The sequence below is a fragment of the Nicotiana tabacum genome, chromosome 9, assembly GCF_000715075.1.
Source record: "Nicotiana tabacum cultivar K326 chromosome 9, ASM71507v2, whole genome shotgun sequence".
In the NCBI taxonomy this organism is placed as follows: domain Eukaryota; kingdom Viridiplantae; phylum Streptophyta; class Magnoliopsida; order Solanales; family Solanaceae; genus Nicotiana; species Nicotiana tabacum.
In genome coordinates, this window is record NC_134088.1 from 123,862,851 (window position 1) to 123,889,728 (window position 26,878).

Genomic DNA, 26,878 nt, shown 5'->3' on the forward strand with positions numbered 1-26,878 from the left:
GGGTTCGAATGCCGCTCGAAGCAGTGTGCTATTTTATTATTTTTTACAAAAAAAATATCAGAAAGCACAATTGTTTTTTACAAAACAAATATCAGAAAATACAAATTAAGGACAATGTAATTCTCGAACAACTACAAAAAGAATTTCAAAAAGCACAAATTACCGACAATGTAATTCTCAAACAACTCCAAAGGACACTTTTTGACTTACTTTAGACTAAAATTTATTCTTTTTAATACATAAAACATAAAGCGTTTTCTCTTTCTAATAAACAGTTCATTTTAAACAAAAACAGCCAAGTGCCAACACACCTTCTGTCTTTCTAGTTCTCAAATCAAAAAGTTAGATTTCTTTGCCTGTCAATCTTTTGATGATTTGATCGCTGCTACAACCCTCTGCCGGAGCCGGATGCCCTCAAGTTCTCGTTGTGTATGCTCTTACTCTCTTAGAAGTTAGACCCTTCTTTCTTCTTCAATTCCTCTTTCCTGATTTTTTCTCTTCATGTTTTCCTCTTATATTTTATATTTGACAATTTATACAAAATCTGATTTTTAATCTTTGATTCTAGAGTTGTCCCACATTTTGAACTTCATTCTCTTTGTCAATTTGTGCTTTTGTACTTTGTGATGGTCGGTATTTGGTGCATCCAAGAAGATTCAACGATGAGGCCTACTATGAGGAAAGTCACTCAAATGCTTGATGGATCTGTTGAAGTGACTACTCCACCTTTCCCTTATACTTTCAGCACTACTATTTAAGATGAGCCTCATTGCTGTGCAATTTCCGCCGCGGTATATCTTTATATCTAAATATAAAGTTGAAGCCAAGGATGGATGAATGTTGTACATTGCTATAGATGTGGTTCTAGCAGCTGATCAAAAGGAAGCAAAAGGTCCTTTCTTGCTAGATAAATGTTACTATTAGACATCATAAGAACAATTTTGGTTATAAAATATTCGTTCTGATATCATGTCAAAGAATTTGAGCATTCAAACCAAAACGTTAAAACAATATGCAGAGTACTCCAAAATCCTTATCAATCTCTATGAGAAACTCATCACTAGAGATTAGATTTGTGCTGGTAACTGTTGATCTGTATATAACTAGTGGAAAGGGGGGAGCTATGCGTTTTCACATGTCAAGATGAACATGTAATAAATTCTGATCAAGGTTGTTTTACGCTGAGTATTGTTTTTTATCATGTGTAATAGTCAAATTTATCTGTTCATAATCTTGCCAAGTGAGCATATAAATGAGTATTAATGGTTCTAATGCATCAAACTACATTGTGAATACATTATACACCCAAATCTGTCTTCATGAAAGAAAGGATAACAGAGTTCTAATATTTTTTCGCAAAAAGGACAGAGAGAAGGCATTAGAACTAGAAGTACCAGTAGGAACTGATATTGATTCAATGAACATTTACAAAAGAAACTAAAAACAGCACATTTGGCTTGCATTATTGTTATTTCACTTGCATCTTATTACAAAATTCATGTCTTGAAAATCAAATGGAAATGCTATAAGGAACACCTTTTCCAGTAACACCAGGTCCAGAAAATGGTTTCAACAGTTCATAAGGCATAACTCCAGCTCCATTTCTGTTCATCAAATTGCTATCAGCATTTCTACCATCAATAATCCCTTCAAGCTCTTTCAATCTTCCAGAAAAAATTTCGAACGCCGCATTAATCACAGGATTCTCAGCCCAGTAAGGTTCTATTTTTTCTCCAAGATATTCTTCATCTGGAGAATGATTAGATAAAACATCCAAAATTGCCATGACTTTTGTTGCCTGCATTTGTGATGGGAAGCATTTTAATAGTGCATCCCCTGGTCTTTTCAAGAAACTCTCCCATTCTTCATCAGTTGGATCCTCAGTTGGCATTTTTGCTCTAGCAGTTGTTGGCCTATTTGGAAAGTAGCCTACATATGCAATAGCACAGTCAATATTCTATGATTTATAAATACAATAAATAGAAAATGGAACTTCCATATTTAAGAAATTTGGAGAAAGTGGATTGATGATTACAATGACAATGTAAATATTTATACAGTGTTTTAAAAGGCGTGGGTGTAAGGCGGGGCGTAAGCCCCGAGGCGCGGGGCGTAAGCCCTATAGGTATTTAATTTTTAATATTTTATAAAATAATATAATGACAATTAATATTTATAAACAGGTAAAATTGCATAAAAATTGAAGAAAACTATATATATGTGTGCTCCATCCCCACAAAAAACTAATCAAAACAATCTATTATACGTTACTTACAAGCACAAGTAATTTGAGTCTAAAAGAATAAAATTTTCTATATGGAAGAACAAAAAGGATGATTAACCTGCAATTTGAACTTTGAATTTGCTGCTATGAAGAAAAATATAGTTCTCTTTGTATTTGTAAAAAAAATTAAATATTTATTGCTTTTGGGAGATATTAGCAGACTAGCGGACAAGATAAAAATTTGGGAAAACCATGAATTAGGGCTTAAATCAATAAAAAAAAGGTCTTTACTTTTAAATTTAATACTTTTGAGTTCCTTTTTAAACCTTTTGAGTAATTACCAAACTCACTTTTGAGAATTTGGGTATTATATGAAGGACTAATTCAACAAATTTTGTTTTAATTTGAAAAAGTCTTTGGGGCTTACTCCTTACTAAAAAAGCGCGCCCTGAACTCCCGGGCGTTGGGGCGTACGCCTCTTGAGACTTTCGCCCCACACCATTGCCATGGGGCATTTTTGGTATGCCTCGCCCCGGGGCTCGCCCCAGAAACGCCTTTTAAAACAGAGGATTTATATGCTATAAGCGTAGTTTTAACTTATGATAGTAGATAGTTATCATTTTTATCAGTTTACTGCTTAATATTTATCGTAGGGATTTGCTTGTAGTTAGCTTATAGATGACTGATTGTGTAAACGTGTTTTCACATTAGCCGTGCATAGAACTAAAATTTGTTTTAAAATGAGTTTAACTTCTAGACATTGATAGTGTATAAGAACTTTTATACTATCAGGTCAACTATAAGATAACTACAAGTAACTATCCACAAGAACTGAGATCTTTAACTCGAAAAATAAGGCCCGGGGGAGGGGGGTGGGTTTACCTGCATAGCTGTATTGGCCAAAGTTTACTGCTGCATGGTGTCCAGAAGTTACCCAAATTATTGTTGTGATAATTCCAATTAAGTCATCTGGGGTGTTTAGTTCTGGCCACCACGGCTCGTCTTTCTTGTCACCATGTCCAACATCTTTTATCTCTGTCCACCAAGTTTGGAGTTCTGTATCGGATTCTATGAGTTCGGTTTCTGTATAGTAATGGTTGACATAGTCTGTTACCCATTGTTTAAGGGTATCCCATAGTACTAAACCATCATTTGCAAAAGGGTAGTCTTCTATTGTTAGTTTCAAACCATATGGTGCATCTGAATCTTTCACAGCCATTCCCCTATTAAAGTTTGCACAAATAACATGTTATGTGGAAGGATAAAATGGAACACTCGGTATTTTTAGCGTAAATAATTTTTATACTATCAGATCACTTAAAACATAACTGCATGTAATTCTCCATAATAAGTGGGATCAGTAACATGAAAAATCAGACAGATAATAACTTGCTACGACACGTTAAAATACACTGATAGCGAATTACCTGCTAATGAGGTCTTCTGGGAGTGCCTGTCGGTCAAATCGCCATTCAAGACCATAAGCAACAGAGCTTAACTCCACGGCGTATTTGCCAGGGAAAAATGAACTCTCAATAATTCCATTGGCATTAATAAGAGCTTCTCTAGCTAAGGCATTTATTTCCATTGTGTATCTGAAATGAGGATGCAGTAATCTGTATATCGGGTGCATTGCGCTAAGTTGCCTATTTGTTGCTATGATGTATGGCTCTGTAGCACAATGAGTTCTTAGCCTGCAAAAACCAATTTCATAGTATTAATATTCCTATGATGTTTTCTAGCCAGATAGAGAGCGATCACTCAACTATGAACACTAACTGAAAGCGGCCGGGAATATAATACATGTGTCCTGATCACTTACCAGTGACTAACCAGCTGGTGATAGCCAGAGTCTTGAGCAAGAACATGAGCTTTAGCTAATTTCCAAAGCCAAGAACCAGTGGCATGCCAAGTAGGGCAATATACTTGTTTCCATTGAGGTTTATCATATACTGGTGGCCTTGTTAACTCAATGGCCAAAGGTCTCAATGTGCCATCTGGTGTCAAGAAAAATAGAGTTCTTGATCCATATACCACTCTTCCTTTGAGTTCATTCACTTTGTTAACATATGGTAACAGCAAATCATGATAATCTAGGATAAACAGCTTCTTTTGTTCAACTGCCTGCATTTACATATAACTCAAGAATTAATTAAGCAGGAGGAAGACTATAGGCACAGGCTTGTCAATGGATTATTTGCACTGTAGGGCATTTTTTGAGGCCACTGTTTAAATTATATCCCCTTAGTTCAGTGGACTGAAGGGGAGCCTTGGCGTAACTGGTAAAGTTGCAGCCATGTCACTAAGAGGCCACGGGTTCGAGCCAAAGAAATAGCTTCTTGCAGAAATACAGGGTAAGGCTGCGTACAATAGACCCTTGTGATCCGTCTGCTCTTTTTTTAGTTCAATGGACTAAATTTCGCCTTTAAAAATAGTTGGATGAATTACTTTTTGTCTTTTTGCAGCCAAATGAACTAATAGAGGACATAATTTAAAGAGTGACCTCCAAAAAGGCTATTTATGCAATAAAAGGATGTGTGTCCACAAACAAAACAGAAATTAATGTTTTTTCTCGCAATTTCGAAAAAGAGAAGGATTTGTATATACCTCTTCAACAGTCATGAGTCCTCCAATTTCTTGTTCAATTAGCTCTTTTGTGATTGCTGATTCAGGAGGTCCATAGATCTCAGGGTCTAACTTGCTCTTCAATGGCCATTCCTGGAATTTTCATGAACTATTTTAGCTTAGTGTTTCAATCAATAAATTGATCGTTTAACCAAATTAATGTATGGACAGGTTTAGAAAAGACATTAGTTATCGAGCAATTTTTCTAAAGCAAGAAGTAAGGAATTGAGCTGCACTAAAACAATAATTGTAAAATAACATAAAATAAACAAGATAATACCTCTGTTTTAAAAGGTGTTTCTGGGGCGAGCTCCGGGGCAAGGCATACCAAAAACGCCTCGGGGCGATGGTGTGGGACGAAAGTCTCAAGAGGCATACTCTCCGCAATTTGAGGCGTACGCCCGGGTGTTCGGGGTGCGTTTTTTAGTAAGGAATAAGCCCCAGAGACTTTTTCAAATTAAAACAAAATTTATTGAATTAATCCTTCATATAATACCCAAATTCTCAAAAGTCAGTTTGGTAATTACTCAAAAAGTTTAAAAAGGAACTCAAAAGTATTAAATTTAAAAGTAAAGACCTTTTTTTTTTTATTGATTTAAGCCCTAATTCATGATTTTCCCAATTTTTTATCTTGTCCGCTAGTCTGCTAATATTTCTCAAAAGCAACGAATATTTAATTTTTTTTACAAATACAAAGAGAACTACATTTTTCTTCATAGCAGCAAATTCAAAGTTCAAATTGAAGGTTAATCATCCTTTTTGTTCCTCCATATAGAAAATTTTATTCTTTTAAACTCAAATTACTTGTGTTTGTAAGTAACGTATATTAGATTGTTTTGATTAGTTTTTTGTGGGGATGGAGCACACATATATATAGTTTTCTTCAATTTTTATGCAATTTTACCTGTTTATAAATATTAACTGTTATTATATTATTTTATAAAATATTAAAAATTAAATACCTATGGGGCTTACGCCCCATACCTCGGGGCTTACGCCCCGCTGAGGCATAGGTAAAACGTCCCGCCTTACGCCAACCCTTTTAAAACACTGAATAATACAATATAAGCATAAGGTGGTTCAGACATCGCGATTGTAAGAGGAAAAAAAAAGAAAAAAAAAAGGGGATAACATACCGTAACCAAGCGTATACTGCACGGGTTGAGACCAGCTAAGGTTTGACGAGCAAACTCCACATCATTAAACCAAGAAAATTTGTCCCCTGCCATGACCATGAAAATATATAACTTAATTTTTACAAGAATTTTTATCAGATTAGTTGCAATTTACTGTTGGATGAATTTAATATATTACTTCTTTTTTATTAACTTTTTACCAAAATATTCGCCTTAATTATATTTACCTTAAATTTGTGGTCTAAGTAAATTACAGATACTTGTATTGCTATAAATTATCTCATCAATGGTAAAATAAATTTTAAAGTTAAGTTATTTTTAGATATAGAAATATAACATTCTTTCTAGGACACACTAAAAAAGAGTATTCCACATAAATTGAGACAGGGGGTATTAAATACTCCAAATAGTTTTGTAAAAATTTTCAATAAAGATTTAATACACACTTTTGTAAGGTATAGATTTCAACAATGTTGCTCGAATCCTTAAAAAATATAGCCGCATCCGTATCGAACCCATATATTGTGCATTTTTGGAGGATCCAGATAGGTGCGACGTCATTTTACAGCATCCGAGCAACAAACATAAATTTGAAGTGTAATATTTTTGATTTGTGAATTTTTAAAGGATATCAGCAATTGTAGCTCGGATCCTCGAAAAATGTAGCAGCATCCTTATCGAATCCAAACATTCTGCATTTTCAGAGTATCTAGATAGGTGCGACGTTATTTTGGAGCATCTAGGCAACATACATAGGTTTGCAATGTAATATTTTGATTTATGAATTTTTTAAGGATCCGAGCAACACAAATTTCTATATTTACAGGTTATAGGAACTTACTTTGAAGCAATTCAGGGGTTTCAAAGAGCAAGACATCTTTTTGGGTATCAGAAATGGCCTTAATGAGCCTTGGTATGATATTCAACATGGTACTTTTATCGTTAAGGGGTGGAAGTCTGACTCCGACGTTGAACAGTGAGTCAATGGCCGGAAAATGTGGAAATCCGACGTCCGGATCGATGGCGACGGACTCCAACGCCGGTACCACCGCGTGCAGAACGGAGTAAAGTGTGTTGCCTGAGAATGTTAAGCTCTTCACTTCTGAGAATGCTTCATCTCTTGGTACATATACAAAGGCACTCCTTGATTCAGATAATGGATCTGCAATGCAACCACAAAAACGAGTACTATAAAATCCAATTCGAGTTTAATTTTTATGCACTCTCTATAGAACTTTTTTCATTTTTTGGTCACAAAAAGCTTATTACATATGTAGGTTAAATTACAATAGATAAAATATTTTATATTATTAGTGTGTATACCTTAAATCTTTACAAGATTTTTGTGCAAAAAGCAAGGCTTGGTAACATGCCCATAATAAGTCTAACATGTTATAGCATGACAATCTACTGATAGTGTAAATTTTGTTTTTCCCTGTTAATGTACATATAATTTCGAGTCAAGCTAAGTTTAACTTTAACACAATCACCTAAAAATTAATTATGGGTAACTACCTATAATAAGTATAATTAGCAACTTGGATAATAAGACAAGCAATCACTTGCAACAGATTAAATTACATAATATTATAAAATTATTTACACTACAGTGTATAATCAGTTAAGTTTGTTTAGAAATATTATAAACTTAGAAAGTATTATTCCATATATGTGACGTAGTTTGACTCGGCTAAGATAAGATTTTTGAAATTTTTGTTCTTAAGCATGCTATAGTATTTGCGTGGCTATAAGACATTTGAAATTTATTGTCTTAAATATTCCATACGGCCGTAAAAGTTCCTTATTAAGAGTAAAATGTGTAAAATGAAAAGTGTAAATTTAACTTATTTTCAAATATAGAAATATGTTGTCCTTTTTTATAGGGATCTTTACACAAATAGCCGGCCGGATTCACTGTTCATTTTTCCTAGACGGTATACATAGATTATATACGATTATACACATATTATATATGGATACATATATTATATATTAACTAGTTATATTTAGTTTAAGCGATTGAATGGACGACAATTTAGGCTAATTCTTCTTTTTCGAACGGATTAATAAAAATGTGTGTCATATAAATTGAAACGTGGAGTACCTTTCTTGCTCCTTGGGCGACCAGTTCTGCATCTTCTAGGATAAGGTAATTCTTTGCCACCTATTACCCGTCTTTTAGCATCATCACTAGCATCAGGATCTCCAATATCATTGTATACATCATAATCATATACTCTCTCGAATTGTTTACGTTCTCCAAATCCATCACCTCTCATTATTACAAGTTCTCTTTCTCTTAATCTCTTAATTGCACTTGGTGTTTGAGATGGTAGATATGACTGTCATGGCCAAAAGAACAAAACTCTATTAGTAATAAGCAGTAAATTTATCCGCACTAAGTATTTTATATCAAATTATACTAAGTTATTTTGGTTGAATTAAATAAAGAAAAGAATGTATATAAGTTAATTACTATAATTTAATGATAATATGTTTGTGAAAACCTAAGGCTGGCCTGCATCTCAATATTATGCAGACAATATTGAAACATAAGCCTGGCCTGGTCTAGGACTCTAGGGGGAAAGCCACTAAAGCAATTGCTTTATGCCTCCTAGAATTGACGGCCCCAAAATTTTCAAATTATATACTTATTTTATATTATAAAATTATAATTAAAAGATACTAAATTTTATACTTATTTTTTAGACTGCGATAGAGGTTATTCAAATAAATAACTCTGAGTATTATAAATATGCAATATATGAAGTAAACAATTTGATGACGACTGCAATAATTAAAGAACGAAATCTATTGTATAATTGGAGTAACCTTTTGTCACTTCAGAATAGACTTGAACCATTTTTAAACGTATGAAATGTGGTACAAAATTGTGATTATTAAATTATGAAAATTTATAAAAATATTATCTAAACTGTCATATAAATTTCTTGTAAAAATATTATCTAAACCTTAAAGAGTAGAGTTACCGAATATTTATAATGATGAGAGCACTAAGTAAATGAATGAATTATCAAAACACATACAAGATGATCGCCATACCATCATTACAAAAAATAATATTTTATTAAATAAATTTAAGCCTTTTATCGAGGTTTGGCTCTGGACCATCAATAATTGTTGTGCCGCCAGTGCTGCATGCATGTTGCTCTTTACCCGTTAGATAGAGACATGTTGCTAGCGGAAAGGACACAAGAAGAGAAGCCCAGTGTATGTAATATTAAATGACATTAATTAATAGGACCACTAGGTCCATATATAACTGTGATACATTTGTCTAGTTTATAAGTGAAATGAAAAATAACAAAACACATGTTACGAGAAATGGACCCCATTAGGTTATTACTCTCTCCGTTTTCAATTTAAATGATATAGTTTGACTTGAAATAAAATTTAAGAAAAAAAAAGATTTTTGAAACATGTGGTATCTTAAAAGCTTAAAGGGCAAAAATTTTGTGGGCCATGATATTTGATTAGCAATAAAATCTTCTTATTAAGGGTAAGTAAAATGGTAAAATAAAGACCTTAAAAGTTAAATTATTTCTAAATATATAAATGTGTCATTTCTTTTTAAAACAGACTAATAAATAAAGTGTGTCATTCAAATTGAAACAAAGAAAGTATACGAAGAATCATGCTCCCTTTGTTCTATTTTATGTGATAGTACAGTTTAATTGATCATGAAGTTTAAAAAAGAATGAAAGATTTTTGAATCTATTCTTCTATAGTTAGATCATATTCCCGTCCACAATGAAAATCAAACCAGCTATTTCTTATTCTTGACGAAGAAATCATGTCTAAATCACGAAATATATGAAAAAAATTAAATAACTCATGTTTTTAGAGAGTTCATTACTGAAAAGTCACTTAATTATGCCTATATCACTCAGAAGGTCATTCAACTAGATTTCTCAAATTTTTGATTGTCAAATACATATTTTACCCTCTAAATTATCAACTTTATCTTCTTTTTATTTTAATTTTTTTAATATTATGATTTTTTTCTCTTTTTAATCTACATTACAGACTTATCTATAGAACAAAATGAAAAATTAGTTTCCTACCATATATAATAACGGAATAATAAAATAATTGAGCATAATTTTCAAGAATATACAATGTATATTTGAAATATACCTCTATTTTAAATAAATATTTTTTATATTACGTGCATGGGATATATATTTTTAAAAAAAATATTTTCTTTCGTTCGTAATTGCATAAATAAATTTTTGAATTTTTGTTATTAATATCAAAATTATTACCACGAACAAATTATTCTATTTAAATTTTTTACTATGCTCAATATTTTATTATTCCCACATTATATATAATTAAATACTATTTTTTTTTACTTTATAAATAAAATTTATTTATTGTTTAGGTAAGTCCATAATATAAATTTAAAAGAGAAAAATGCATAATATTAAAAAGTAAAAAAACAAAGATTATAAAATTTGATAATTTAAAGGGTAAAATAGATATTTGGCAATCAAAAGTTTGAGAAATCTAATTGAGTGATCTTTTGAGTGCAGTAGACATAGTTAAGTGATTGTTTGTTACAAACAAAAGAAAAATAACTTTAGTTAAGTGTTTTTTTTACAAACGAAATAAAAATAACTTTAATAGATAATTTCGAATAGTTGAATGACCATTTGAGTAATGATTCCATTTTTAGATTACTCAGTTCGTCAATACTTATAGTTAGGCTACTATGAGAAAAAAACATTATTCTTTTTCCAACAATATAATAGGATAGTAATTATTTTGGGTAAAATAAATAAAGCATAAACGAAGAGGGAATTTTTGGCAAACCTTGTTGGTGAAGAAAATCCTTTTCTCAGGATTATCAAATTTGGAGTGAACCCAAGAATTGCAAGTAATATGAACCATGCCATGGGGGAAGCCATCAATTACTATATTCTTGACATACATTTCCTTGTGGTGCTCATTTTCTACTAAAATTGCTCCAACCTCCCCAAAGGCTTCAGGAATTACAAAATCAGCCTCATAATGTGTGTCACCATCCACATCTCGTCCACGATGTGCAAACGTCTTAATGCTGGGTTTCTCTATTCCAGTTTCTTTAAAAGATCAATAGAGAACAAAATAATTAATAATATTCAAAGAGTATAACAATTACGTAAATGCAAGTTGGGAAATACGAATGGAAATTTTATTAGGAATTAAAGAAAATGAGGAGAAGCTTGAACAATTTTGAAGCAAGAAATTAGCATAAAAGAGATATTGACCTTTTGATTTTTCCCATTTATAAGATCAGGCGGTAAACATACTTCTATATAGATGAGGTTGTAAACATAAATTAATAGTAGATAATAAAGTCTTTTTTTTTTATAAAATATTAATTTTTTTCAGATGAGATGAAAATAGTCATCTATATTTGAAAATAATTTAACTTTAAACTTTTTATTTTATTCTTAATAATATTATTTTTTTGTCATAAAAATATTATGGCATGCTCAAGCCCACAAGTTCCTAATGATATCATGGCATGTTTAAAACCACAAGTTCCTAATGTCTTTTTTTTTCTTCCTTAAATTGTGTACTCAGTCGAACACGCTCACACAAAATATAACGGAAAGAATAAAATTTATTTTCCGTTTGAACAACTTTATAAATAAGAAAAAAAGTACGTGGAAAAAAGAAATTATGTTTGGACGATATATGGTCGTAGAGTACTCGTAGTCTGATTGAGTTTGACATTGGAAAGAGAGAGGTTCTTTTCATATTAAACTTTTATGTATTCTTCTACTATATATTCTTACTTATTTCTTTCATATTTTGGTTATGTTCACCGCAAATTAATATTTGATCAAATCATATGTAGTGTCATTTATTAATTTAGTGATTGAATTGCATCTAGCAATGCATTGCCCATATTGCTTAATGCAAGACCTTTTTGAAATTTTTGAAAATTATCTTCTTGGTACTTAATTCTGTTGTTTAATCCTATATAGGAGAATGGGAGCAAATATGTACTGGCTCTAACCATCCCCTTTAGATTTAACGGGCTCAAATATTTAACTCCATATTTTTGATATACAGAGATATATAAACTACTACTATGAAATATCAACAAATAAGTTCTGAACCCATAATTGCAATGAGTTCGGTAACGAGAACATAAAGTTAACCCATCAAGTTTAAATCCTAGAGGTTACAGTTTAATTTAGTTTCAACGGGTTTAATTGAACCGGCTAGTATTTTTCATGCAAAGCATAGTTATATGTCTGGAAAAACGCTAAAATTTCAACAAATATCAAGTCTGAAAATCATAATTTTAAAAGTATAATGAGTGCAATGCTTAAAACTTTTAAAGGTTGAACCAATCGAGTTTAAACAATTCAGTGCGGAACTTAATGAGTGAATTATGTACTTACTAGGATCAAGCTCAGCAGCAACAATCCACAAAACGAGAGTTTTACCAAGCAAATCACCAATATCATCAAGCCCTCTTGATAAACCTAAGTTAGTACCTTCAACTGTTTTTTGTACAGTCACCACTGCTTTTACACCACTTGATTTCTCAGTAGAAGTAAGCACTGCTTTAGTGTTATTTGCAGCATAATAATGAACCCTAAAATTCTTCTTCTTGTGCTTTTGTCTAAGGTTTTTACTTAAAATATTGATAGGAAAAGAGGCTAAGATTTCTCCTGAAGTGAATGAATTAGTAGTACTCCATGGGATTAGGGTTTTTGTAGGTTGTGATGTTTGATGAAGCTGAGGCTTCAACATTCTTTTAATTTCTTTTTCTCTTCTTTGGTTAAGAAGATATATGATTTGGTTTGTATAATGCTCTATAAAGGGTTCTCTTTATATAGATGATTGTTTTGCTTTATGTTTTTTTTCTTTTATTGTTTTGGTTATATCTTTGGCTTGTAGCTCTTATTTGCATGGCTAGGGTTACAGATTCTTGCAGATGATAAATCGCGTAGATATATGTAATTTCTGTCTACTGATATTTATAATTTCCAGCTGTGGAGTGAAGTTTAAACTATCACTTTGAACTTCAAGTTTCTTCTGCTTGTTTTTTTTTTCCAGAAAGCTTCGAATTTCTGGTGCATGAGTAAGCGTAACAGTAATTTTATGAGCCAAATGACACAACATTATTTGTGTTATTATCATTCATGTGTAGTAATAATGGACAATTGTCTTTCACATGAATTTGTGTCATTCTCATCCGGGGCGGATGAGAACATCAGGTTCATTTGAACTCAGTACTACTTTCAATGCGACTTATAAATTTATATGTAAAAATTTACAAAAATTACAAAAATACTAAATATAAACATATAACTTTAAATATAATGGTTTCGGATCCATACGGCTAAATTCTTGATCTGTCTCTAACTCTCATAAGTCCATTCTCGATGCATAATGTGACTGTTCAGTTGTGGAAGGAAGTAGGAATTGTTAATTCTTTCTTTCATATATAGCCAACCACAAGTTTGTGAAGTAGTTGATTCAAAGAGATAGAAAAGTTTCAATGAACTATTAATATTATCGACGTATACTTTATAGGTGTAGGGGTAAAGTTTTGAGACTTAGTGTTAGCGGACAAAGTATAACTTTACTATTACTGTGGATAAAGTTGAAAACGGTTTTGTAATATTACTGTTATATGTAGTAGATTAAACTCTCAAATGTGTAGTGAATGTTAAGAATAGAAGTTGGCAAAAGGAAGAAGAGATGGTATAGCTAGAATTAAGTTATTATTGAAGAATTAACCTAAATAGTGGCCAACCCGACCGCTTCCTAAAAATTGCTAGGAGATGGGATAATATACGTATAATTTCCTACTTATAATGTCTCTACACATATTAAAAAAATTTCCTTCTTTGTTTTTAACATTTTTCGGTCAAGGGTGAGGATGGATTACATGGATGTATTTTGTCTATAAGGAACGAAAAAAAAAAGGAGAAACCAAAACTGATATGATTTTATCGTCCAAAATAGTCTCAGGACCGAATCATTAAGTGGCCTAAAATCATTGGGACATTATTTTTGTAATTTTGTAAAGACTCAGAGATTTTTGGATTTTTCATACATATGTGCTTTCTTATTTTTCTCTTTCTAAGCTTTCCTAATTTGGGTACTTGAAAGGAACCCAACCAAAGATAAGGCAATCTAACATCCAATGTATATGAAATATGGCGAGCATTAACTATTTTTTTTTTTTTGTAGAGGAGTTTATTATGTTTGACTAGAGATTGAAGTAACCATTTTTTCTTTTTCAGTAGAAATATGTATATACTCATTATGCTATATTTTATTAGCACTAGCTTTAGTGTACGATGCGTGTACGTGTGTTCCGCGTCTATTAATAATATAATCAATCATAATTCTTGTTTCGAGAGATTCAACCTTTAAGAACAGCAAATACATGATAAAAGACCACCATTATCGTCGGCAAATACCTCTAAGTTTTGCCCTAAACTCGTATACCTCACACCAACTCTCTAATTATAAAAAATAAACCGGATAGGAAAAAAAGCCGTAATAGAAATTAATGAAAAAAAGAACAAGATTTGGGCAAAAATTGAGAGAGGAACAGACCTGAAAGTTGCAACACCCAACTGCGAAGATGAAGAGAAATGAAAAAAAATATTATTTGAGAGGACAAATTGAGAACTAGAGAAAACCGACATTTCTTGGTGTGGCTTGGAAGAATCCATGTGTCTAAAATTGTGTTGAGTTGTTAATTAAAATTACAATTTTACCCTTGAGCTAAAATTACAGTAATACCATTGGTCGACCACACTTGGCTTTTCTATATAATAGAAATATTGTATACAAGTAGGGGTGTTCAAAACCGAACCAAAACCGAAAACTGAACCGAAACCGAAGCTTAATGGCTTATTGATATCGGGTTAACGGTTTAACGGATGGGGAACGGATTGAATTTTTTTTATTAACGGCTTATCGGTTTGGGGGTGGATTATTTAATTTTCTTAACGGATAATCCATTAACCCGTTAAGAATATATATAAAATTTATTTTTATCCATATTTAACGGATAATCCGTTAACCCGTTAAGAATATATATATATATATATATTAAAGATCAAAAACCCTTCCACTTCTTCCAGTACTCTATCTCTAAGTTCTAACGCCTAATTCCTAAATAATCAGAACCCTAATGCCTAAACTTCAGCCACCAGCCACCAGTAGAATTATGGTTCTCTTTATTCGACCATAATTCAACCAGCTTTAGTAGGAATTCAACCAGTACTCCAGCAGCCACCCGCAATACTCTATCTCGTCGACTTCCAGGCTTCCAGCACTCTATCTTAGTGCCCTAGTATGAAGAGCAAGCTCATATTTTTGCTTTTTAAAATTGTAAATATGGCTCCAGCACAGCCTTTGTGTTAATTATTAATATATTGTTACCTTTCTAAGAGAAATGAACAAGAAACAAAGGGAAGGGCCGCGCATTTATTATAATTTTGCTTCGTTTGTGCTATGAATAAATTAATAAAAGCTTAGATACCATTATATTTAATGAGCTAAACTACTGAAATTGTTCCTTTGCATCTAAACCCAGGCAATCACATAGTTATCTCAATGAAATTTGATATCCTTGTATGATCCATGTTATAGCTAGCAAGAGTTACAGTGGCATATCCATTAGAACTACTTTTTCCTTAATTACATCATATCATAGTCTGCTTTGGCATGTAATGTAGACTACAATGTGTTCTGCTTTTTTCACTCTATACCACATCACACACTACATCATTCTTATGTAGGCATTAACAGACATGTATGTCTGGACTCAGTGTATAATTTTCTATTCTGAATTTGTATGCTAGGCGGTCAACAAACAATTAACACACGCAATATAGATTGAATTAGGCCGATAAACCGCCCGATAAGAGCTAAACCGATATCAATCCGCCCGATATCTTATCGGGTGGCTAGCGGATTAATACATTTAAAAGCCGATAACTGTTAAGCCAAATCGTTAAGAGTAATTAACTGCCCAATCCGCCCAATAAGCAGCCCTATATACAAGTACAGAAAGTAATTCAAATTTCAATGATAATAACATATAACATCGCTTAAGAAACTGTTAAATAGTATCCTACCAAATTGTCATACTATTTTTTTAGTATTCATCAAGAGAGAAGTGTCACGACCTCCGTAGGATGTCGTGATGGCACCTAGTCTCTAAGACTAGGTAAGTCGATCAATGCGGAATAATAATAAATATCTGAAATAAATAAACTACAATTTCAACTCCCAAAACCCGGTAGAAATAAGTCACAAGCTTCTAAGAATTTATTCTCAATGTCTCTATATGTCAAGGTCTAAATAAAATATAAGGAAGCAGCATAAAATGATAGAAGAGGACTCCGGAGTCTGCGGATGCTAGCAGATATACCTCGAAGTCTCCGTGCGCAGGTAACTCACTGACGTCTAGGCTGGTAAAAATATACCTGGATCTGCACAAAAAGATGTGCAGAAGCGTAGTATGAGTACACCACAGCGGTACCCAGTAAGTGCCAAGCCTAATCTCGGTAGAGTAGTGACGAGGTCAGGTGATGCCCTACTGGAATATAATAATGGCATGGTAAAATGTTTATCAATGTAGTAAAATAAAATGACATTGGAAATGAATCAAATAGTATGTCACATTTAATGACACCAAATAATTGCAAATAATATCTAGTGGAATCAAAGCAGAATTTTCTTTAACTTTATGAAAATCACAACAATTAATCGAAAGCAACTATGACCATAAATCAATATCAACAAGGGCACTACCGAGGTACCGTCTCGTAGTTCCAAGTTATAAATAATTTTACAATATCTCATTTTCTTATATCACCGCGGGAGCCTTCACAATTTATTTAAAGAAAATATTTTTCCCGAAATAGCATCCCGCGTTTTAGCCACCCTTATTACACCGCATGACTTCTAGTACTCACCCCTACTAGCCACGCGTATCAAGCCACCCTTATCTCACCGTATGCGTTTCAACACCCAGACCTTATACCACCGCATGCGTATCAATATCACAATATATCACAATTTGTACCTCAAGTGCCCAATATTTTAATTTTTCCACAAAAAATCAACAACAATAGTTTTCAATAGTAAAGAGCTCACGACTCATGCCTGAATAATCCAAAAAAAATAATCTTACGAAAATATTCAAGAATAAATAATTCAGGAAAATAATATTTCAAATTTTTAATACGTTACTTTAATATTAAATTTAAAAATGTCAAATACTTCATATTAATAATATTTAATTTAAAGAAAATCAACCTTCAAATAATGCACAATATAAAAGAAACCAAGTTTCAATTAAACAAAAAAAATAATTAGCAGGAAAAGGTCAAGCAAATTTAAAAAATATAAATATTAAATCAATAATGAAGAATATAACAAAATAAAATAATTTAATTAATGCGCAACAATGATCTACACAATTTAAAACATAATCTTTCACATATAGCCCGTGTACACACTCGTCACCTCGTGTACACGACTTTTCACACATTACAATTATCAATCGTAGGGGAATTTTTCCCACACAAAGTTAGACAAGTCACTTACCTCGACTTGCTCTAATTTAACCAAGTATTATATTTTTTTCTCGATTTTCCGACTCCGATCGACTCGTATCTAGTCATAATTAATTCGATACAGCCAATAAAAATTATAGTAATCAATTTCATAAGAAAATATTATATTTTTAATAAAATCCGAAATTAGCTCAAAATTTGCTCGTGGGGCCCACATCTCGGAATCCGGGAAAACTTTTAAAATCCGACAACCCATTCAATTACGAGTCCACCCATACCAATTTTACCAAATTCCGATAACAACTCGACCTCCAAATCTTAAATTTTCGTTTTTGGAAGATTTTACAAAAATCTTGATTTTTCTTCTATAAATTCACGGATTCATGATGTAAATGAGTATGAAATCATGAAATATAATCAATATAGGATAAGGAACACTTACCCCAATGTTTTTCCGTGAAAATCGCCCAAAAATCGCACAAGAACCGTGCTCCAAAAATCCAAAACGAAATGACCATTTTTGGTCCTTAAGTTTCTACCAATCCGTCACTAAAGTCCATTTTCTGTCACTAAAAGTCCATTTTTCGTTACTAAAAGTCCACCAGAAATTGCTCTACCAGCCTTCCTTCAATCGATCATAACTTTATGTACAAATGTCCAAATGATTAATGCTGTAACTTTCTGGAAATTAGAATCAAACGACTACAACTTTCATGTTTTGAAACGTTTCCGATTCCTTATGAAATTCGAGATATAAGCTTCCAAAGTCGGCTCCACACATCAGAAATTTTTTGCGAAATTTCCAGCAGAACTGCTCTACCAGCCTTCATTCAATCCATCATAACTTTCTGTACAAATGTCCAAATGATGAATGGTTTAACTTTCTGGAAACTAGAAGCAAAGAGATATAACTTGTATGTTTTAAAACTTTTCTGATTCCTTATAGATTGCGCGATATAAGCTTCCAAATTTGGCTCCACGCACCCGAAATTTCTACAACAGAAATTTCCAGCAGCCTTCTTTGTCCGAAATCCATTCCGTTTACCTTCCGAAATCCACCCGAGACCCTCGGGACCTTAACAAATTATACCAACATGTCCCAAATACAATACGAACTTAGTCGAGGCTTCAAACCACATCAAACAACATCAAAACGACGAATCGTACCTCGAATCAAAATCTATGAACTTTGAACTTTCAAATTCTATATCTTGTGCCGAAACACATCAAATCAATTCGGAATGACTTCAAATTTTGCACACAAGTCATAAATGACAGAACATACCTATTTCAATTTCCAGAATCGGATTCCGACCTCGATATCAAAAAGTCAACCCCCCGGTCAAACTTTCCAAAAATTCAACTTTTGACATTTCAAGCCTAATTCCACTATGGACTTCCAAATAAAATTCTGATCATGCTCCTAAGTCCAAAATCACCATACGGAGCTGTTGGAATCATCAAAATTCTATTCCGGGGTCGTTTGCACATAATTTGACATCCGGTCACTATTTAAACTTAAACTTTTAATTTTTTATCAAAATTCCATATCTCGGGCTAGGGACCTCGGAATTTGATTTCGGGGATACGCCTAAGTCCCAAATCACGATACGGACCTACCAAAACTATCAAAATACTGATCCGAGTCCGTTTGCTCAAAATATTGACCAAAGTCAACTCAATTGAGTTTTAAAGCTCTAATTCATATTTTAATTCATTTTTTACCTGAAAACTTTCTGAAAAATTTTACGGACTACGCACGTAAGTCGGGGAATGATAAATAGTGCTTTTTGAGGTCTTAGAATACAAAATTAATTATTAAATTTAAAGATGACATTTTGGGTCATCACATTCTCCACCTCTAAAACAAACGTTCGTCCTCGAACGGAGTTAGAAAAAGTACCTAAGCTGGTGAATAAGTGTGGATAACAGCTGCGTATATCATGCTCGGTTTCCCAAGTTGCCTCCTCGGCTGGATGACCCCTCCACTGAACCTTCACGGAAGCAATGTTCTTTGACCTCAGCTTTCGAAAATGCCTATCCAAAATAGCCATTGGTTCCTCAACATAAGATAGATTCTTGTCCAACTGAACCGAACTGAAGTCTAACACATGAGACAAATCGCCGTGATATTTTCGAAGCATGGAAACATAGAATACCGGATGACCGGCAAAGAGACTAGGTGGTAGTGCAAGTTTGTAAGCCACCTCTCCAATTCTCTCAAAAATCTCAAAAGGCCCAATATACCTAGGGCTCAAATTGCCCTTCTTCCCGAACCTCATCACACCCTTCATAGGGGAAACCCGGAGCAATACCCGCTCACCAACCATGAATGCAACATCACGAACCTTCCGATTCGCATAATTCTTCTATCTAGATTGGGCTGTACGAAGTCAATCCTGAATCAACTTAACCTTTTCCAAGGCATCCTGAACCAAGTCTGTACCCAATAGCCTAGCCTCGCCCGGTTCGAACCAACCCACTGGGGACTGACACCACCTACAATACAAGGCCTCATACGGAGCCATCTGAATATTTGATTGACAATTGTTGTTGTAAGCAAACTACGCAAGTGGTAAGAACTGATCCCAAGCACCCCCAAAATCTATCACACATGCACGAAGCATATCCTCCAGTATCTGAATAGTGCGTTCGGACTGCCCGTCCGTCTGAGGGTGAAATGTTGTACTCAACTCTACCCGAGTACCCAACTCACGTTGTACTGCCCTCCAGAACCGTGATGTAAACTGTGTACCCCAGTCAGAGATGATAGATAATGGTATGCCGTGAAATCTGACAATCTCGCGAATATAGATTCGAGCCAACTGCTCGGAAGAGTAGGTAGTCATTATAGGATTGCAATGAGCTGACTTGGTCAATCTATCCATAATCACCCAAACTGCATTGAACTTCCTCTGAGTCCGTGAGAGCCCAATAACGAAATCCATAGTGATCCTCTCCCATTTCCATTCTGGAATCACTAACTTCTGAAGCAATCCACTCGGTCGTTGATGCTCATATTTCACTTGTTGACAATTTAGACACCGAGCTACATACTCCACTATGTCTTTCTTCATCTTCCCCCACTAATAATGTTGACTCAAGTCCTGTTACATCTTTGCAGCACCCGGATATATGGAGTACCGCGAACTGTGAGCCTCATGGAGAATCAATTCACGAAAACCATCTACATTAGGCACACATAGCCTGCCCTGCATCCGTAATACATCGTCATCTCCAATTGCGACTTCTTTGGCATCACCATGCTGAACTGTATCCTTAAGGACAAGCAAATGGGGGTCATCATACTGATTCTCCCTAATACGATCATAAAGAGAAGACTGAGAAACCACACAAGCCAAAACTCGACTCCGTTCGGAAATATCCAATCTGACAAACTGGTTGGCTAAGGCCTGAATATCCAAGACCAAAGGCCTCTCTACTACCGGTAAATATGCTAAGCTGACCAAACTCTCTGCCTTACGACTCAAGGCATCGGCCACTACATTGGCCTTCCCAAGATGATAGAGAATGGTGATATCATAATCCTTAAGCAACTCCAACCATCTCCGCTGCCGTAAATTAAGATTCTTCTGTTTAAACAGATGTTGTAGACTTTGGTGATCGATGTAGACCTCACAATGGACACCGTACAAATAATGCCGCCAAATTCTTAAAGGCACGAACAATATCTGCTAACTCAAGGCCATGGACCGGATTTTGATTTTTCTCATGTACTTTTAACTATCTGGACGCGTAAGCAATCACCCTACCGTCTTGCATCAATATCGCGCTGAGACCAATACACGACGCGTCACAATACACAGTATAAGACCTTGAACATGTAAGTAATACCAACGCTTGTGTCGGAGTCAAAGTGATCTTGAGCTTCTGAAAGCTTAACTCACACTCGTCTGACCCTGTAAATGGGGCACCCTCTTGGATCAATTTGGTCTTAATAGTTGTTCATAATCAATTACAGAATCGTTATTTAACCACATGTTAACAAAAATCTCGTTGAAAACCTTCATAATACTGATAACTAGATGCGAGGCATGAAGACTTCATAATTATTTACCCTAATTAACGAGTCACATTTAACGCCACCTAGGCGGGCACCTACCTCGTAGGTTAAAAATTAATAATTACAACACGAATTTGACAACTATGCACAGAGAATTTCATATAAGAATTTTCAAATAAGCCTAACAGGCATGACTCCCTATTAGTACTATTATACAAATTTAATTTCAGAAGGGAGAACTTAAACACAAGAATTTTCCTCACAAGGATCTCGTCCTTATATAACTTCCACCGCAGCTCGTAGCCCGGTTTAAAAATATCAATTTATATAAAAATATGAGGATCTCGTCCTCAGTTCTGAATCACAAGTAATATGCACATCGTGCCAATTGAAAATTTCCATTTTCTCCTTTTAAATAATTTTGGTTACACCAAATCACAATACATAATGAACCCCACACCGGTAGGGCATATAATTCATAATTTGCAATTAATTATTCGGAATTTACATCAAAATTTATCGAAATGAGTAACAGAAAGCCACATTTAGCCTCGCAGCTCTTATTAGTGACCAACACGAAATGATAGGCATAGTTATCTCCATAAAATCTCCCAACAGGGGTAAACACATAAGTAGATTATAGAATTATGAAGCTCACTCATAAGTGGAGCACAATAGGAAGACTCGTTTCGATATTGAGAACCGAATCAACTTAAGGAAATTATTTCTTTATATTAAATCGAGGTCGTACCTGTAACGACACCATCTGATGTAGCGACCCCCGCCATATCGTAAAACAGATATATCAACGGCTGGGTCTCCACCTCTAGGACGCCTTTTACCCGTCTGTCCTCCACCCCTAACTGGTCGTGTGGGTGGTGTTGTAACTGCAATGGGGCACGTAGCCTGAGTGCTTTGATGAAATAAGTCTCTCCCAAGTTTTTGACAATTTTTCTCATGATGTGCCTAGTATCACCGTATTCATAACAACCCTTTTACGGGTTAGGCTGCTCATATTGAGTATGTGCCAGATAACTGGAATAACCATTGGACACAAGCTCGGAGCATATCCTGCATTAAAAGAACTTACTGGAATACCCCGAGTAATCCGATGTGCGGACTAGGCTGACCGACTGCCCGACCCCCCTCCATAATGATTTATACTTGTAGTGTAGAATCCACTGAATCCCCCAGAACTTTGAGACGTCTTGGTCTCCTTAGTTTCCTTTTTTTTCCTCACCCCGAACACATTCTAATATCTTGGCAATTTGTACAACTAGCAGAAATGAAGTATCAACTTGTAGCTTTCGAGTCGTACAAAATTTTACGATCATAATTGTGTCCTTTAATGAGTCTATAGACTCGCCCTCTGGCTGTAGGAAGCAAAGTAGGAGTATGACGGGCTAAATTATTGAACTTGATGGCATATTCTAACATTGTCAATGGTGACATGACGCAACCGTTCAAATCCTATGCGCCACGTATTACGGAGAGTCCAGAAAATAAACTCTTTCAAAAGCGTTTCTGAGAACTGAGCCAAGTGGGCGGTGTTGTATTGGACGGTCTGCTCTCTTCATAGGCTTGCCACGAACACCGGTGGAGAATTATCTCTCCTAAGGCGAATTTCTTCTTTTGTTATACTGACTCTACACTGTTGAGCTGACCAATTTCTTAACATACTCTTCGACTCTTCTTTGGGGTAACCCTTACCCCTATTTATACACAACGATCACAAAAGTAGAGCTCCATACAGACAAATCTTGTCACGAACCACATCGTCCAGACTCTCGTCAACAAGTGTACTTACTCCGAAGCACCCCAAAATCCACAACAGTGACGTCCACGCTGAGTAGACCTTCTACAAATTTAGAGTTATTTCTATAACTCCTTTGGTTTTGAAGTATTGGATTATTAAGGAGGCGGACATACCGCAAGTCCCAACCTTATCCTCTACAAAATCTCAGGTCTTAAACATGTGTAAATTTTAGGGAACCTTTAAGTACCACATATATACATTTCAGGCCAAAACTGATATAATACATGACCCCGCAATCCACCCATTCGTAGTGGACTCCCCCTACTCGGCGCGAAGTCATAGGTCACAACGTCCGATGATCCACAATAATAACCTTCACAGCTTGTATAAATCAATCAGACGCCAACGTCCGTTGCACCCCCACATGATTCACTAGGTGATCTCTCAATACGCCCGCATCTTCAGTCGGAACCACACGTTGAGGCAATGTTTGAGCATCTCTGGCTCCCTCATAGTCCATCTACGGCATCACGAACCGTCGTCGCACAACTGATACCGAGTGTGCAATGTCATACACGAGTGGATACAAAGGAATATAAGATATATGTTTCAAGCTAAATCAATGCCGCACGATAAGGAGTCAAAGAAGTGAATATTTCCTAACAGTTCCATAGCCTCTCGAAGATAAGTACAGACGTCTCCATACCGATCTGCAAGACTATACTAAACCTTCTTGTGACTCATGACACCTATGAACCTAGTGCTCTGATACCAACTTGTCACGACCCCAAATTCCCTCTGTAGGATGTCGTGATGGAACCTAGTCTCCAAGACTAGGTAAGCCTATCAATGCAGAATAATAATAAATATCTGAAATAAATAAACTAAAATTCAAACAATTTCAACTCCCAAAATCCGGTAGAAATAAGTCACAAGCTTCTAAGAATTTATTCTCAACGTCTCTATATGTCAAGGTCTAAATAAAATATAAGGAAGCAGCATAAAATGATAGAAGGGGACTCCGGAGTCTGCAGACGCTGGCAGATACCTCGAAGTCTCTGTGCGCAGGTAACTCACTGATGTCTAGGCTGGTAAAAATGTACCTGGATCTGCACAAAAAGATGTGCAGAAGCATAGTATGAGTACACCACAGCGGTACCCAGTAAGTGCCAAGCCTAACCTCGGTAGAGTAGTGACGAGGTCAGGTGAGGCCCTACTGGAATATAATAATGGCATGGTAAAATATTTATCAATGTAGTAAAATAAAATGACATTGGAAATGAATCAAATAGTATGTCACATTTAATGACACCAAATAATTGCAAATAATATCTCGTGGAATCGAAACAGAATTTCCTTCAACTTTATGAAAATCACAACAATTAATCGAAAGCAACTATGGCCATAAATCAATATCAACAAGGGCACTACCGAGGTACCGCCTCGTAGTCCCAAGTTATAAATAATTTCACAATATCTCATTTCCTTATATCACCGCAGGAGCCTTCACAATTTATTTAAAGAAAACATATTTTTTTCCGAAATAGCATCCCGCGTTTTAGCTACCCTTATCACACCGCATGACTTTTAGTAGTCACCCCTACTAGCCACGCGTATCAAGCCACCCTTATCTCTCCGCATGCGTTTCAACACCCAGACCTTATACCACCGCATGCGTATCAATATCACAATATATCACAATTTGCACCTAAAGTGCCCAATATTTCAATTTTTCCACAAAAAAATCAACAACAATAGTTTTCAATAATAAAGAGCTCACGGCTCATGCCTGAATAATCCAAAAAAAACAATCTTACAAAACTATGCAAGAATAAATAATTCAGAAAAATAATATTTCAAATTTTTAATACGTTACTTCAATATCAAATTTAAAAATGTCAAATACTTCATATTAATAATATTTAATTTAAAGAAAATCAACCTTCAAATAATGCACAGTATAAAAGAAATCAAGTTTCAATTAAACAAAAAAAATAATTAACAGGAAAAGGTCAAGCAAATTTAAAAAATATAAACATTAAATCAATAATGAAGAATATAACAAAATGAAATAATTTAATCAATGCGCAACAATGATCTACACAATTTAAAACATAATCTTTCACATTTAGCCCGTGCACACACTCGTCACCTCAAACGACTTTCCACACATTACAATTATCAATCTTAGGGAAATTTCTCCCACACAAAGTTAGACAAGTCACTTACCTCGACTTGCTCCAATTTAACCAAGTATTATGCTTTTTCCTCGATTTTCTGACTCTGATCTACTCGTATCTAGTCATAATTAATTTGATACAGTCAACAAAAATTATAGTAATCAATTTCATAAGAAAATATTATATTTTCAATAAATTCCAAAATTAGCTCAAAATTTGCTCGTGGAGCCCACATCTCGGAATCCGGCGAAACTTACAAAATCGGACAACCCATTCAATTACGACTCCACCCATACTAATTTTACCAAATTCCGATAACAACTCGACCTCCAAATCTTAAATTTTCGTTTTTGGAAGATTTTACAAAAATCTTAATTTTTCTTCCATAAATTCACAGATTCATGATGTAAATGAGTATGGAATCATGAAATATAATCAATATAGGATAAGCAACACTTACCCCAATATTTTCCTGTGAAAATCGCCCAAAAATTACACAAAAACCGTGCTCCAAAAATCCACAACGAAATGAATGAAATGACCATTTTTGGTCCTTAAGTTTCTACCAATCCGTTACTAAAAGTCCATTTTCCATCACTAAAAGTCCATTTTTCGTCACTAAAAGTCCACCAGAAACTGCTCTACCAGCCTTCTTTCAATCGATAATAACTTTATCTACAAATGTCTAAATGATTAATGGTGTAACTTTCTGGAAATTAGAATCAAACGACTACAACTTTCATGTTTTGAACATTTTCCGATTCCTTATGAATTTCGAGATATAAGCTTCCACAGTCGGCTCCACACATCAAAAATTTCTGGCGAAATTTCCGGCAAAACTGCTCTACCAGCCTTCATTCAATCCATCATAACTTTCTGTACAAATGTCTAAATGATGAATGGTGTAACTTTCGAAAAACTAGAATCAAAGGGCTACAACATGTATGTTTTGAAACTTTTCGGATTCCTTATAGATTGCGCGATATAAGCTTCCAAATTTGGCTCAACGCACCAGAAAGTTTTGGCGAAATTTCTACAACAGAAATTTCCAGCAGCCTTCTTTGTCCGAAATCCATTCCGTTTACCTTTTGAAATCCACCCAAGACCCTCGGGACCTTAATCAATTATACCAACATATCCCAAAATATAATACAAACTTAGTCGAGGCTTCAAACCACATCAAACAACATCAAAATGACGAATCGCACCTCAAATCAAAATCTATGAATATTGAACTTTCAAATTCTATATCTTATGCCGAAACATATCAAATCAATTCGAAATGACTTCAAATTTTGCACATTAGTCATAAATGATATAACAGACCTATTCCAATTTCCAGAATCGGATTCCGCCC

At 34.4% G+C, this 26,878-nt stretch overlaps 1 protein-coding gene and 1 long non-coding RNA gene across 2 annotated transcripts; one reads left to right on the forward strand and one right to left on the reverse strand.

Annotated features, from left to right (window-relative positions):
• The first annotated feature begins 257 nt into the window (after positions 1 to 257).
• Positions 258 to 1,195, forward strand: LOC107800331 (uncharacterized). Its single transcript, XR_001651382.2, has 2 exons — positions 258 to 429; positions 569 to 1,195. It is a non-coding gene; the product is annotated as an uncharacterized LOC107800331 (long non-coding RNA).
• A 190-nt stretch (positions 1,196 to 1,385) lies between these two features.
• LOC107800317 (linoleate 13S-lipoxygenase 2-1, chloroplastic-like) lies at positions 1,386 to 12,795 on the reverse strand. The gene is made up of 10 exons (XM_016623477.2): positions 12,408 to 12,795; positions 10,822 to 11,090; positions 8,090 to 8,327; positions 6,827 to 7,147; positions 5,986 to 6,071; positions 4,832 to 4,942; positions 4,047 to 4,348; positions 3,652 to 3,918; positions 3,107 to 3,447; positions 1,386 to 1,929 (listed from the first exon to the last, which is right to left on the reverse strand). The coding sequence occupies exons 1-10, from the start codon at positions 12,760 to 12,762 to the stop codon at positions 1,511 to 1,513; spliced, it is 2,709 nt and encodes a 902-aa protein (XP_016478963.1). The 5' UTR covers positions 12,763 to 12,795; the 3' UTR covers positions 1,386 to 1,510.
• Between the last annotated feature and the right edge of the window lie 14,083 nt (positions 12,796 to 26,878).